The following is a 14,287-nucleotide window of genomic DNA, read 5'->3' as shown; positions in this document are numbered from 1 at the left end:
TACTCTCTCTGTCCATTTTTACTTGTATTGATTTGTAATATTCTTTAAGGAGCCATAAACTAGAATGACAATTTTACTCTATCACTTTCAATTATTATTAAATCATCTAATGATTGAAATTAATTATTTTTATCAATTAAAAATATTTTAGAAGTTTTGCAACCAATAAGAATTTTTTAAACCTTTAACTCAATAATTAATAATAAATATAAAATAATAAATTATCTCTTAATTTTTTAAATTGAACATGTTGAAATAGTCCACTAATTTTAATATACAGATCAGGTAAAAACAGACGGACGAAGTAACATTTTTCCGGGATAAGATAAGATTTTTAATGCTCATACAATTACATTTACGTTCAATCGTGTGACACTGGGATTTGTGGAAAGCACGTCAGTCCAAAATATATGTAGTTTCATTTTCAAGATCCTTTCCCATGGTTTGGGCGCAAGTGGGTTTTTCTTTAATCGCACGTCAGTCCAAAATATATGTAGTTTCATTTTCAAGATCCTTTCCCATGGTTTGGGCGCAAGTGGGTTTTTCTTTAATCTCTCCAATCCGTGTGCATCTTCGTTAAAATTTTCTTTATTTATTTGCTTATTTATTTTGTCCTAATGCACATCAGAACATGTCACTCCAAAAATCAGTGGGCTCCTTCCAATCAATCCTCCACTCTCCAATCAATCCTCCACTCTCCAAGTGTATAGTAGTAATAAATAATTGGAGTGCCAACTTCACCTTCATAATTAACATGGCGAAAAAGTATATGAAAGGGGTAGAAACGTACATTCATAAACGCACACCTCACTCCAAAATTGGAAAACCATGTTCCAAAACCACAAGCAGCACAGCCAAAGCCTCTAGTTTTATTGAGCACTTACCTATATATAACAATAGATGCGATCATCCATCCTAAGTAATTCAACCAACATAAAAACCAAGTCTTTGTAAAAGCATTAGCCTTCTTAAGCAAATTAAACCTTCACAAACTTAGCCTAAAAGTTTAAAGAATCAAGATTGAAAAATGAGTTCAACAAGCAGGGCATGGGTTACAGCAGTGAGCTTGGGAGTAGTAGAGGCACTAAAAGATCAAGGAGTTTGTAGGTGGAACCACACCATCAGAGCCGTACATCAACACGCCAAGAACAATTTACGGTCATATTCACAAGCCAAGAAGCTCTCTTCTCAATCTTCTTCATTGGTTTCTACAAACAAATTAGAATTGAAGGAGAAGGTGGAGAAATCTGAAGAGTCTCTTAGGAAAGTTATGTATTTGAGCTGTTGGGGTCCCAATTGAATTCCAACAATTAAATTTTCTGCTATTTTTATGTACATAAATATAATTCCTTGAGAATTGAGGACATGAAAGGCCAACCGGATGTATGATTGAAGAAGTAACTTCTAGAACTTGAGGCTCAATTGCCTTGTCAATATTAATAGAACTTTTTCTAGTCCACATTTCTTGACTCACTTCTCTGATGAACTATGCGAAATTTGCAGTTTTGACGCTTTCCATCAATTTACCATGTTTAACTTCGTTTCGTATATTTTGGACCTGTTTGGCCACGAGAATGATTTACTTTTTCTCGTTCGGAATAGTTTTTCAATTTATTTTAAAATTATTGTTCGGTCATTGAATTTGTTGGATTTCAAGTTTGAAAAAATGCTCCATGCATGAATCTTCTTCATAAATTTTAAATAAAGTGCTATATTTTCTTTCTTTTTAACAAAAGTATAACCAAACACACAGCTTCATTTTAACTTCATAAATTTTAAATAAAATAAAAAAATATTTAAAATCTATGGCCATTAAATTTTCAATTTTTGACCTTTACAGGCAAATGTACAAATGTAATAATGACTAACGAGGGGCTTGATTTCATTGGTTTGGTACGTAGCCTCTTAGTGTAAGTTTGCTCTTACATCAAAATTAGGGGTGTTCATGGTTCGGTTTGGGTCGGTTATTGATTAAAACCATAACCAAATCAATTTAGTCAGTTTTTAAATGTCTAAAACCATAACCAAACCAAATAAAATAATAACCACCGGTTTGGTTATTGTCGGTTTGATTGGATTTTTCGGTTTATGACTAGTAGCCATGAGACTTATCAGTAAAACATTAAAAAGTTGAAAAAGACATGTGTTTTTTTTTTGTTCAAACGATAACTTTTATTTATCGTTTAAGGTGGAACATCCATCATAGAAATATTTTCACTATTAGTGATAGTGTCATACTCAAATTACCCAAAGTTACTAAACTATTACATATAGAGCTAAAAACTAACTAAGTAGTGGCTGCACCATTTTTGTCATCTTAATACACATACCTGGAAATAAAGTAGAGCATAAGAGCTTTTAGTTGTTGTTACAAACATACATATTAATTAAACATAAAGACTACCTAAAATGAAAATGAAAATATATGAAATAAAAAAACTTTGTGTAATGATCCCAAACTTTGGGGCAATACTTGCATTTTGTCCTTAATTCTCCCATTTTATTAAAAACATTTTGTGTAATGATCCTATACTTCAGATGTTTTTCTATCATTATCTCCTGGGCTAGGGTCTCGACTACAAAGAGTTGTTTTTTTCTGTCTTTTAGGAGGATTACCTACGGAAGAAGTATTAGGGCATTACCATGTGCTTGAGTTATAGCAAATGTTGATGTTACTGAAGTATCTTCTATAGGAACCTCCAAATCTACAACCTCTGTCCTTTTCACATGAAAAATATTAGAAGTTTAGGACCCATTCAGACAAGAAAAAAGAAGAAATAACCTAAAATCAAATGGCTGACAAAGAAAGGCTAAAAATTTAAGTTAAAGACATTAGACTCTAACGTGAGCTTCTGTTAGTAGGTTTACACTTAACACTTAAAAGAGTTAAAAAGACTTAAAGACATGGGCTTGGACATATTCTTAAAAACATGGGCCTTAAACAATCATGTGAAATAAGTAGACCAAAAATCAAATTAATGATTAAAAGGTATAAAATATTTATAATTATTTATGAAAAACTAATATTATACATATAAATAATTATAAAATTTATGTATATAATTTATCGGTTTGGTTCGGTTATTTATTCAGTTATTTTTTAATATAACCATAACCAAACCAAATATTATCGGTTTTTAAAATTTAAAACCAAACCAAACCAAATGTCGGTTTTTTTATTCGGTTTGGTTAAATTTTCGGTTTGGTTTTGGTTTTAACCAAAACTGTGAACAGCCCTAATCAAAATTTGCTACTTAATTTTTTTTTATTGTATATTTATTAATCAATCATTTAAACAATCTTTGTAACCCAGCTCAAAAGATTAATAGAATTTAAATTGTTCTGCTTTTGATATCCTTTTTCTATGTTCATTTATACTCAACGGTATTAATTAAGGAATTTGATACATAATTTACATAGAAGCGAGCTCTAAACATACAGAGGCAGAAGCTTTAAACGTATAGGGCGGAACTAAGATTTGAAGTTTATGAATTCTGAATTTTACTCTTAATTTTTAAATTAATATTTGCATGTATTTAATAAATTTTTAAGAGAAACATTAAGTTTGAACCAAAAATAGTGAGCTCAATCAAGCCCGTAACTAATACTGTAACGCTCTCCTTTTTTTTCAAACAATTTTTTTATCATGTATTAATCAAGTCAAACGCGAGTACATCGGTAATGAGAGATGGAGGAATGGTATTCCACTCCATCGAACCAGACATAGAAGCAGATGCTCTAGCAAGATAATGAGCAACCTAATTCGCTGATTTGTAGCTCTTTGAGAAGAGTTTTACAATCAAACACTAAAGCATCAAAATAAGAGTAATTCACCAAATTTTCTTTTAGAGCTTGCTTCACGAGTAGACTATCAGTTTTCACAATAAGCCTCGTTGTACCGAATCGTTCCTTTAACCAAGTAAGAGCCTCCCACACTCCTATGATCTCAGCTAACAAGGGCCGAGCAACGCGACCAATGAATATAGTTTTTTCTGCAATAAATTATCCTACGTGATCGCGTAGTACCATGCCTATTGCAACCAAACCTGTATGTAACGCTGACTTATAGACAGAGGTGCGTGTAAAAGTTATGTATATGAGCCCATTTGGATTGACTTATAAGTTGTTTTCAGCATTTTTAAGTGTTTGACTGACCAGCTTAAAGTCATTTTGTGCTTAAAATAAGCTCAAAAAAATAATTGGGTCAGTTTGACTTAGCTTATCTAAAGTAGCTTATAAGCTGAAAACAGCTTATAAGCCATAAAAAATAAGTTGGGCTACCCCAGCTTATTTTTTTTTAGCTTATAAATTATTTGCAGCTTATAAGCTGCTTAAAATAAGTCCATCTAAACAGACTCTATGTATGGATAAAAGATTTGGGGCTTACTATGGTACGGGCTTATTGAATTTCAATGATTTATGTTGTACTTGTCTTGTGAATTAGAAAAACAATGCATGTAGGCCTAGAGGCTTCACCACTTGTGCTCTATTTTGTTTCCTTATGAAACCATTGATTTATGAAGAAACCAGCGGTTCTAGTCCTCAGATTTGTTTAACCATTCATTCCCAATAATACACTCCATGCTTTATCACAATCACTTATGCATATGATTATCTAAAAGAAAATATTAAAGCAGCTGAATCTCCATGAAATTTGAATATCAGCACATGAGTAGAGGCTAAATAGTAAGGAGCCGTTTGGACATGATTTGAAACCATAATTTGAAATTATATTTGGACAATCAATTTGGATTTCTTAAGTTGTATTTTTTTTATAGACATAGAAACCTCACAAGTTGTGAAAAATATTAAATATTCTCAATTCTTATAAAATTTTACCAAATGAGCAAGTCATAGTTCATAACAAAATTAATACGCTACTAGAAGGCCTTTTTAAAAAATACAACATCAATTGATCAAACTTTTGTTCACTAATTTTTTTTTTACGTGAATAATAATGTAACTACTCTTTAATATAATTCTCCCACATGATAGACATAAATAAAGGTTGGTAAATGCTTAGTGGGAGTAATTACTAAAAATATCTACCAACTTATGGGGTTTTTTTTTTATAAATATAAACTTATGGGTCAAATTTTATATTTAAAATTTTTGAAACCATGGTTAAACCCCAAATCACGTTTTTTTTGGATGATTTGGGATTTCAAACCATGAGATGAAATGCATGTCCAAACGTTGATTTCACCTCATGGTTTCAAATATAAGTAGGCGTTTGGACATGCGATTTGAAACCAAGGTTTGAAAACATGAGATGAAATCAGTGTTTGGACATGCATTTCATCTCATGGTATCAAATCATGGTTTGAAATCCCAAATCATCCAAAAAGGCATGATTTGGGGTTTCAAATCATGATTTCAAAATTTTTAAATATAAAATCCATAAGTTTATATTTTGTTAAAAAAATCATAAGTTAGTAGATATTTTTAATAATTACTCCCACCAACTATTTATCAACCTTAATTTATGTTTACCATGTGGGAGAATTATATTAAAGAGTAGTTACATACTATTCATGTTAAAATTTCTTTTTTACTAAGCTAAAGTTTGATCAATTGATGTTGTATTTTTTAGAAAGGCCTTCTAGTAGTGTATTAATATTATTATGAACTATGACTTGCTCATTTGGTAAGACTATATAAGAACTGAGAATATTTTGATAGTTTTCACAACTTGTGGGGTTTTTATGTCTATAAGAAAAAGTACAACTTAAGAAATTCAAATTGCATGTCCAAACATAATTTCAAATCATGATTTCAAACCATGTCCAAACGGCTCTTAAGTTTAAATTTTACTTGGCAATTGTGCAATTATTATAACACGAGATCAATGAAATCTTAGGACCCTCCAGATTTAATGGAGGAAATGAGATATCTTGCCCTTTCTAAATTTGAATACAAAAAATGATCTTTTCAGATCTCTTATGTATTTCTTTTTTAAAAAATTACGTGTAAAAAATAAAGATCTCTAAAAAAAATCATAAAATTAAAATAAAATTCGTAGAGAACTAAAAAATCACTTCTTCCTGGTCGATGCTCCTAAACATTGTAGTCCAATTAAAAGAAAAAACAATAAGAGTACAGGTGGCCATAACCGGACCGCTTCTGTCACGACCCGACTAGGGGCCGTGACGAGTACCCAGTACTTGTACCGAGCACCCCTTATCTTGTCTCATATCCTTATTACTAAGTGGGCCGTATGACCTATACCATTTTTTTTTCTTTGTTACTTAACATTAACATTAGTAGCATAGTTATGAACATAGGCGAACAACCTTTACTAACACATTATACATCGACTAGGACTGCTAAAAGTACAAAACATTTAACTTTACACATCTGTCTACGAGCCTCTAGACATAATACACATATACACAAGAAGGGCGGAGCACTGTCACGCCCGAATATATATATACATAAAAGTAGTACCAATAAACAGTGGCTCCGGAACAACTGGAGCACTCTCTATGAACCGCTGGTGGAGCTTCTAAGAACCGGACCCGTCTACCTGCTTACCTGCGCGGCATGAAACGCAGCGTCCACAAGAAGGGACGTCAGTACGAATAGTGTACCGAGCATGTAAGGCATGAAAAATAGTAAAGAGAGGAATATAAATTGCAACCCATAACATAATGAAATCATAGGACATATAGAGCGATAATAGAGCAACATGTACATGTATGTGCCACCCAGGGCAGATGCCATGCATGCTAAGCTGTCTTTAAAAAAAAACATTTCGTGTTCATATATGAATATAAAACATAATGTATTGCCGAGGCGTCGGCAGCCGATCCATTTAGCCATGAATGTGTGTAAATATCCCGCGTCCGGGACGATATCAAGTCAAATACGGCTACATGTACCGTATGTATATCCCAGCGTCTATAGCGCTCTGCCCTGCTCCCTTCTTCCCCGTATACATATACATATATACATATATATCATAGCATGCAAGGGAGCCCAAAGAGAAGCTATAACGTTATCGGAGTGACGTAAGGTCGGTAGCCTCCGATTACATTATGAAATCGTCATGGTCGTCAGGTCTCACCTTGAAGGAACAATAATTATAAGGCGAGACTATCAATAAAGAATAACATCACGAAAGAACATATAACAGGATCATAAGGTATCGTTTCATGTACTATGGAATCCTTAATCATGAAATCATCATTGTCATATTCATTATGTAAACATTTTTTTTCCTGACATCATCCATGTCATTGTAGAACATACTCATCGTCATTGACAAAAAAACTTACTTTGCCATAACCTTTGTTTTGAGAAAATGCGGGCGTTTGGAAAACATTTACGAGCTATTGGGGAGAAGATCATACCTTAGGATCAATAGATTAGTTAAACAACTATTGTTTAGTAGTCGGAATAGTAACTAAAAGTTTCCCTTAATTATAGTACGGAAATAAGCTAAATAGAACAATAGGAGGGAATTTGGGAATAGTGGGCCCACCTCGGGTCGACTGGGGTGGCGTACCCAAATTGCATATAGTAAGTTTCATGGAGTCACTTATGAAGGTTTTGTTATAATCCGGTTTCATTTGGCAAGTTATAGAAGTAGGAGTCATTGTTTCAACAAGATATGAAAAATTTAAGTCAATTCTATTGAATGAAAAAGGGTTAATTTCAATCTCGGATTTCTAGGAATAGGATCATCCCCGAAGTTTGTATTCAACCCTATTACGTCTAAGACATGCCGAAGAAGGAAAGTGAGACTTTACATACCTCTTTCCGCTCCTTTGGCTATCCCGAATTCAACTCGCAAATCCGCCAAAATCTACAAATTGGTCAAGTTTACCAAACATGATTAGTGCCTTTAGAATTGAATTCTTAAAATGATACTTGGCTACCGAAATTTCGGCAGCACTTCCCCTGTAAACTACTCCATCCCACCAAGTTCAACTTGGTCAATTTCAATCAACAACAATCCGGGAATTCGACCCGGCCAAACCAACAACACAATATCAACGACCATACTAAAAATTTCCATATTCATTCCAAGTTACATTGTAACAACTCAATCAATATACTATTTCCTTCAAAACCTTCCAACTCCAATAAGAACATTAACAACATTATAATTCATATACCAACAACACCACACTAATAACATTATCTTCCATACATGCAAGAACATAGCATTCAATTTTAAATACTCCAACCGCAAGTCTCCAACTTCTTCAACTTCACAAGATTATTATGCATTCATCAACAACATAGTATCCGCAACACAATGACAACCAAAACACTAAATAAAATTGGCTCATCTTCTTTCACTACTTAACACATATATACGGCTATACATATAATACACTACACGGCCACCACCCTACATACACAACTACAACCTTTCCAAAATCATTCAACTTCCATTATCCACATAACATTCACAACAACAACAACCAAATACTAAACAAAATAATTACAACATAATTTCTACACACACATATATATCACACGGCCACACACACCCACTTCCATATTCTTCCCAATTTCACTTATTTTTGTACACTACAACATGCAAAATCTTCCATAACATATAAGAAAGATTTAAACCTTACCTTTTTCTTCAATTCTTCACTTGGCTATATGTTGGTAGCTTGAAAGAATATAAGTTTTTCTTGCTCCAAAACCACTTCACCTTGCTAATCACCCTTCAATGGATTTCTTAGGTAGAAGAAAATAATTTTTTTTTAAAGAAAATTTATCCAAGATTTTGTTGGTCTTTCTCCATGGCCGAATGGCTTGGAGTTTTTCTCCTTCTTGTCTTGCTTCTTATCTTCTTGAAATTTCTAGAGGATTTAATGAATAAGATGACTAATTAAGTCATCTTATGGTCTTATAAATTTTGTGCTCATATGGGCTTTGGCCCATTTACTATAGGTGGCCCAAATGGCCCCTTTTTCTTCCAAGCCCATATTTTTTTTTTGTGCACTTCATGAAAAATTATTATTATTTTTTCACATTCCAAATTTGCCCTTCGCCTTCCTCCATATTTCCACGAGTCATGTTGCCAATTTACCTTTTTGCCTCTAGCCTTTCTTAATATTCCCACTTCAAAATTTTCATAAACAACTTGTATGCCAATCAAGATCAAAATTATAGTGTTGCTCTTAACCTTCCGCCATTATCTTAAATTATCCAAATACGCGAAAATGCGGGATGTAACAGGTTCAAACCGGAACCGTTGGACCGGTTAACGGTCTACCAGTGTTTTAATACCGGTCCCATTTTCATTTTTTGGGACCGGTTAATGGTCAATTTTTTTTTTTAAATCTTCTCGTTGCCTGCGTGAACTGGACCGTTGGGCAACGGTCCATTTTGCAAAAATGGCCATTGCCAACAGCTCCAAATGCCCCTTTTGGCCCCCCAAACCCCCCAAACTTTTTTTTTTTAACACTTTAACCCATTCCCCACTCCTATATAAACCCCTCTCCATTTTCAATTTTAATCCACACCAATTCACTCTTCTCTTTCTTTCAATTTCTCTCAATTATAGCTACTTTGCAACAATTAGCTACTTTAAATTTCTCTCAATTAAAAATTATAGAGTTTTATTCTAGTTTCAATTATTAATTTTGAAATTATAAAAAAATTGTTGGTGGAGTTGGTAATTTTGCAACAATCCGAAGTAGCTCCAAAGCTTTGGTGGATTTGCAATTCTAGTCGCCTTCACTTTGGTGAAAATTAGTCCGGCAATTTGGTACCTTCGTTCCAACTCTATCTTTATTTTCCGCTATTTAATTTACGCAATTTAATTTGTTGCAATTTATTTTCTTGTGATTTATTTGAGTGTGATTTAAATTAATTCTATTTAATAATGTCGAAGAGATTGAGACATGGTGACGGTAGTAGTGGTATTGTCAGGGGTGGGTTTAATGAGGAAACATTTGTGAACGAAACGCCTAATTTAGGTATTGATATTGGTGGAAATAATCCACTTCTAGATCATGAGGTAATGCAACAACACTATTCCGGCACTTTTAATGAAATTGATGATGATGAAACACAAGCCCCGAAAATTCCATAGGAGATACAGGTCCTGCCCAATCACATATACAAGACAAACCGTTAAGAACTCGTAGGCCTACTGCTAGAATTTGGAAATTTATGACTAATGATAAGGAAAGACAAACAACCACATGTAATTTACGTAAACAAAAATTTGCTTTTAGGTAACAAACTAGTAAGGATGGTGGAACGAGTTCACTATGTTTGAGGAGAGAAAACGGGTTCAAATGTAGGGGGTATTCAACAAACAATAGACCTACGAACCGGTAGAAATTTTAGCTATGACAAGAAAAAAGAGCGTGTATAAATAGCTAAAATAGTTGCTTTTGATGCTCTACCATTTTCCTTTCCTTCGGGTTTGGGGTTTGTTACTTATATTCAACGTTGTTATAATCCGTTATTTGAGGGTATTCGTAGAAGTACTTGTAGAGCGAATATTATAGATTTATATAAAAAATATAGATTGTATTTGCGCCATGTATTTAATTCTTTAAATTGTAGTGTTTCTCTTACCTCCGATTTGGGTCTTAGTCTTAACAAGTTAGATTTTTTTTGCTATTACATGTCCTTGGGTTGATGATAATTGGGTGATGCAAAAAAGAATTATAGCTTTTTTATATGATGAAGGAAAAGGTCGTCATGACGGAAATTTTTTAGCGGATTCAATGACAACTATTATGAAATTTTTTAACATTTATAGAAAAACATTTTGTATTTCTTTAGATAATGCTTCTAGTAATACAAAAGCGGTTGGTCTTTTAAAAAGGGAATTAAATCCTCCGCTAAAATATTTTTCATGTGAGATATAGTTGTCACATTTTAAGCTTGATTGTTAGAGATAGTCTTGACTATTTTGAAGATTCTATTTAAAAAGTTAGAAATGAGGTTGTTTTTCTTTTTTGTAATGCTAATAAGCAAAAAATGAGAGATTTTAAGAATTCTTGTGTGCAAAATGGCCTTAGACCTAGGAAATTCAAGTAGAAGTTGACACTAGGTGGACTACACTTACATTATGTTACAACAAGCATATGATTATAGGATTCCTATACGACAAATTCACAATCATTTTAATACGGATAGTGATGATTGGTTAAATATTACTGATTGGGAAGATGTTAAGGAATGTATTGAACTATTACAAAAAATTTATAATGCAACTTTTGCTTTTTCTAGACAATTTTATCCCACGGTAATCGAAATTTTAGCCTACTTAGCGGAAGTAGCTAGAGTTTCATATGAGTATAAAGATAAATCCGGTTATCAAGCGGCTATTTTTACTATGACAACAAAATTTAAGAAGTATTTTTTTCCCATCCCAACTTTATTTATATTGGATTCTCTTTTAAATCCTTGTTTTAAAATGTCTTATACTAGAGCATTGGTTGGTCAAATTTATAGCTATTTAGAAATTGACGAGGAAGTTGAACAATCTTTACATGACGCCGAGCTTTCGATTGATTCCGAGTTTAGAAAATATTTTAGTCATTATTCTACTTGGGAAGAAAGTGTTATACCAGTTGCTCCACGCCCTACTACTTCTCAAAGTAGCAAAAATGGCTTAAAGGGTTTGTCGAATTTAAAAGTTTTACATTCACAACCAACTCCTTCTAATAATGCAAACTTTGATTAATATCACCTTTATTTGATGCAACCAAATGTGGATATCAACCAACTAGATGATTTGGACGTCTTAGCATGGTGAAAGAAATACAAGATGAGCCATCTGATACTTTCAAGAATAGCTCGAGATATCCTTACGATTCAAATATCAACCGTGGCTTTGGAAAGTGCATTTAGCCAAGGAAGACAACAATTGGAGACCATAGGACTCATTATCCGGATTTAGCTTGCAAGTACTAGTTTGCATTTGCGATTGGATTAGATTGGAGCGACGCAACCAAAACTCAGAAGCGGTGGAAGGCAAAGAGGAAGAGATTGAAGATTTGATAGCAAGTGGAATAGACCAAATGGAAGACTTTGAAGATATCTCATTGACCGAATATGATATGGCGGATATTAGCCGAATGATTGACACTTTTTTATTTTATTAATCTACTACTTTTTACAACTAATGTATTATTCGTAAGTTAAAAAAACTACAACTTGCAAATAAATGTTATCCATGAATGAATAAAATATATGGCTCATTGAGCTTTCTCCTATTTACTTGTGTTCATATTTTTACTTATATTAAGTTAGGAATATACCTAAAATATACTAAGAATATACTTATAATATACATCTACTTAAATTAAAAAATAGAAAGTTATATACTTGGAAAATAACTAAAATATACTAATAATATACTTATAATATAAATATACTTAAGTTATAAAGTAGGAATCTATAAATTTAGAAAAAAGTTAAGTTATAAATAACTTAAGTTATAATACATATAACTTAAACATATATATATATATATATATATATATATATATATATATATATATATATAAGTATATATAGTATATTCTTAGTATATTTTAGGTATATCTAGTATAACTTAAGCATATAACTTAATATATATATATATATACCTACAATATACTAAGAAATAATATAGTATACATATACAATACAAAAAACAAAAACAAAAAAAAGTTTTTTTTTTTAAGTATAGAATCGGCCGGTTCCGGTTTCCAATTTTGGAATTGGTTAACCGGCAACCAGTGGCCGGTTCTGGTTTTCTGATCGGGTTTTCTAACCGGTTGCCGGTCCGGTCCGGTTCAGACCGGTTAACGGGCTTAGTGGCCATCTCTGCCGTCTTCTAAAATATCAGAAGCAGTGAATAAATCTGTAAAATATGTGTATAGTCTCCTTTTTTTCCAATATATGTGTAGTCTCCTTGTTTCTCAAGGATAAAATCTATATTATATTAAGAGCATGAACTCCTAAACTTAAAAGTCAAATTACTAATATACCTTTCTTAGTAATTTGAAGACCTTTTTCCTTCTAACTTAAATGCCTTACTAATTAAATAATAAATAAATTACCAAATTTAATCGAACGGGTGTAATCAGATTAGTCATCAATAAAAGTACCTATTCTACTTTCAATATGACTTTCAACCGTTGCTTGGGGTGTTAAGTGAAAAACTAACTTACAACCAATTAATTAATACAACAATCAATATTAAAAAAGAATTTGAGAGGGTTCAGATTTGCACACAGAAATCCTCCAAACTAAGTGGATTATTTGCATGATTCGAGGTCTAGCTTTTTTCCAATCTCGAAGAGAAACAAACATATATGGATCATCCTATTTCCTTTTACCATTTTAGATCATCTAAAAAGATATGTAAATGGTGTAAAAATTTAAGACGTTTTCCTCATGTTTACTTTTGCAATAGTATTTATTTATATTTTTTTCCATGTACATTATTTTTTAAGCATTAAAGTAAAAGGAAAAAGTTTCAGACAATCCATAATTCATATTCACGTTTATCTAAATTAAAGTATTTTCATCATGTTTACTTTTGCAGTATTATCGTATGCTTTTGATGAAAATATACATTATCTTTAAAGTTTAGAGTAATAGGAAAGAATTTTAACAATATTATAGTTCTTATTCAGTATTTATTTTGATATTAAATTTTAATATTCAATTTTGATATACACCAGCAAGTCTTCCATCAAATTCAAGTTTTTGGATCATCAAATTAAGTGATCGCTATTTTCATAAATTTATGTAATAACTATTATTTTTAACAATTTTTAATATGAAGTAGGGTACTTTTTAATTTAAACAAGAGGTCACCCAAACTACAAAGACTAATAACTATTACTTTTTGTCCTTTTGAGTTTTGAACACTTTTAATTTTATCAATGGGTTACATCATTTTATTTATGCAGGGCAAGAAAACACTGTATATGATATCTGGATCATGGAATAATATGTTTCATCTAGTGTAGAAAAATTAAACATGGCAAATCATGACAAATACATACACGAAATAGCAGGTAGTCCCAGAAAAGTTATTTGTCATCAGTGTTCGCAATTAACAACATCATCATATAATAAATTTGATAGGAAACAAACAGAAATTAATTGCAATATTAGAAATATTTGATATATATGTCAATATTGCTATAAAGCCAAGTAGATCATCAAGGTAAATAAAAATCACCTACACATAATTATATATATATATAATTATGTGTATATTTGTTTATAAAGTTTCTCCATCACAAATAATTACTGCATTTTGCAGGCGTACACCATGAAATTGATAATCAGGTACTTATTA

The 14,287-nt window shown here is 32.0% G+C and overlaps 1 protein-coding gene across 1 annotated transcript; it reads left to right on the top strand.

Moving 5' to 3' along the window:
- Positions 1–715: 715 nt before the first annotated feature.
- LOC132617031 (uncharacterized) lies at positions 716–1,459 on the top strand. The gene has a single exon (XM_060331897.1). It carries the CDS (start codon positions 1,028–1,030, stop codon positions 1,298–1,300), a length of 273 nt encoding a protein of 90 aa, XP_060187880.1. The 5' UTR covers positions 716–1,027; the 3' UTR covers positions 1,301–1,459.
- Positions 1,460–14,287: the final 12,828 nt, after the last annotated feature.

The sequence above is a fragment of the Lycium barbarum genome, chromosome 11 (genome assembly GCF_019175385.1).
Source record: "Lycium barbarum isolate Lr01 chromosome 11, ASM1917538v2, whole genome shotgun sequence".
NCBI classification, from domain to species: Eukaryota; Viridiplantae; Streptophyta; class Magnoliopsida; order Solanales; family Solanaceae; genus Lycium; species Lycium barbarum.
This window is presented reverse-complemented; position numbering and strand designations above follow the sequence as displayed.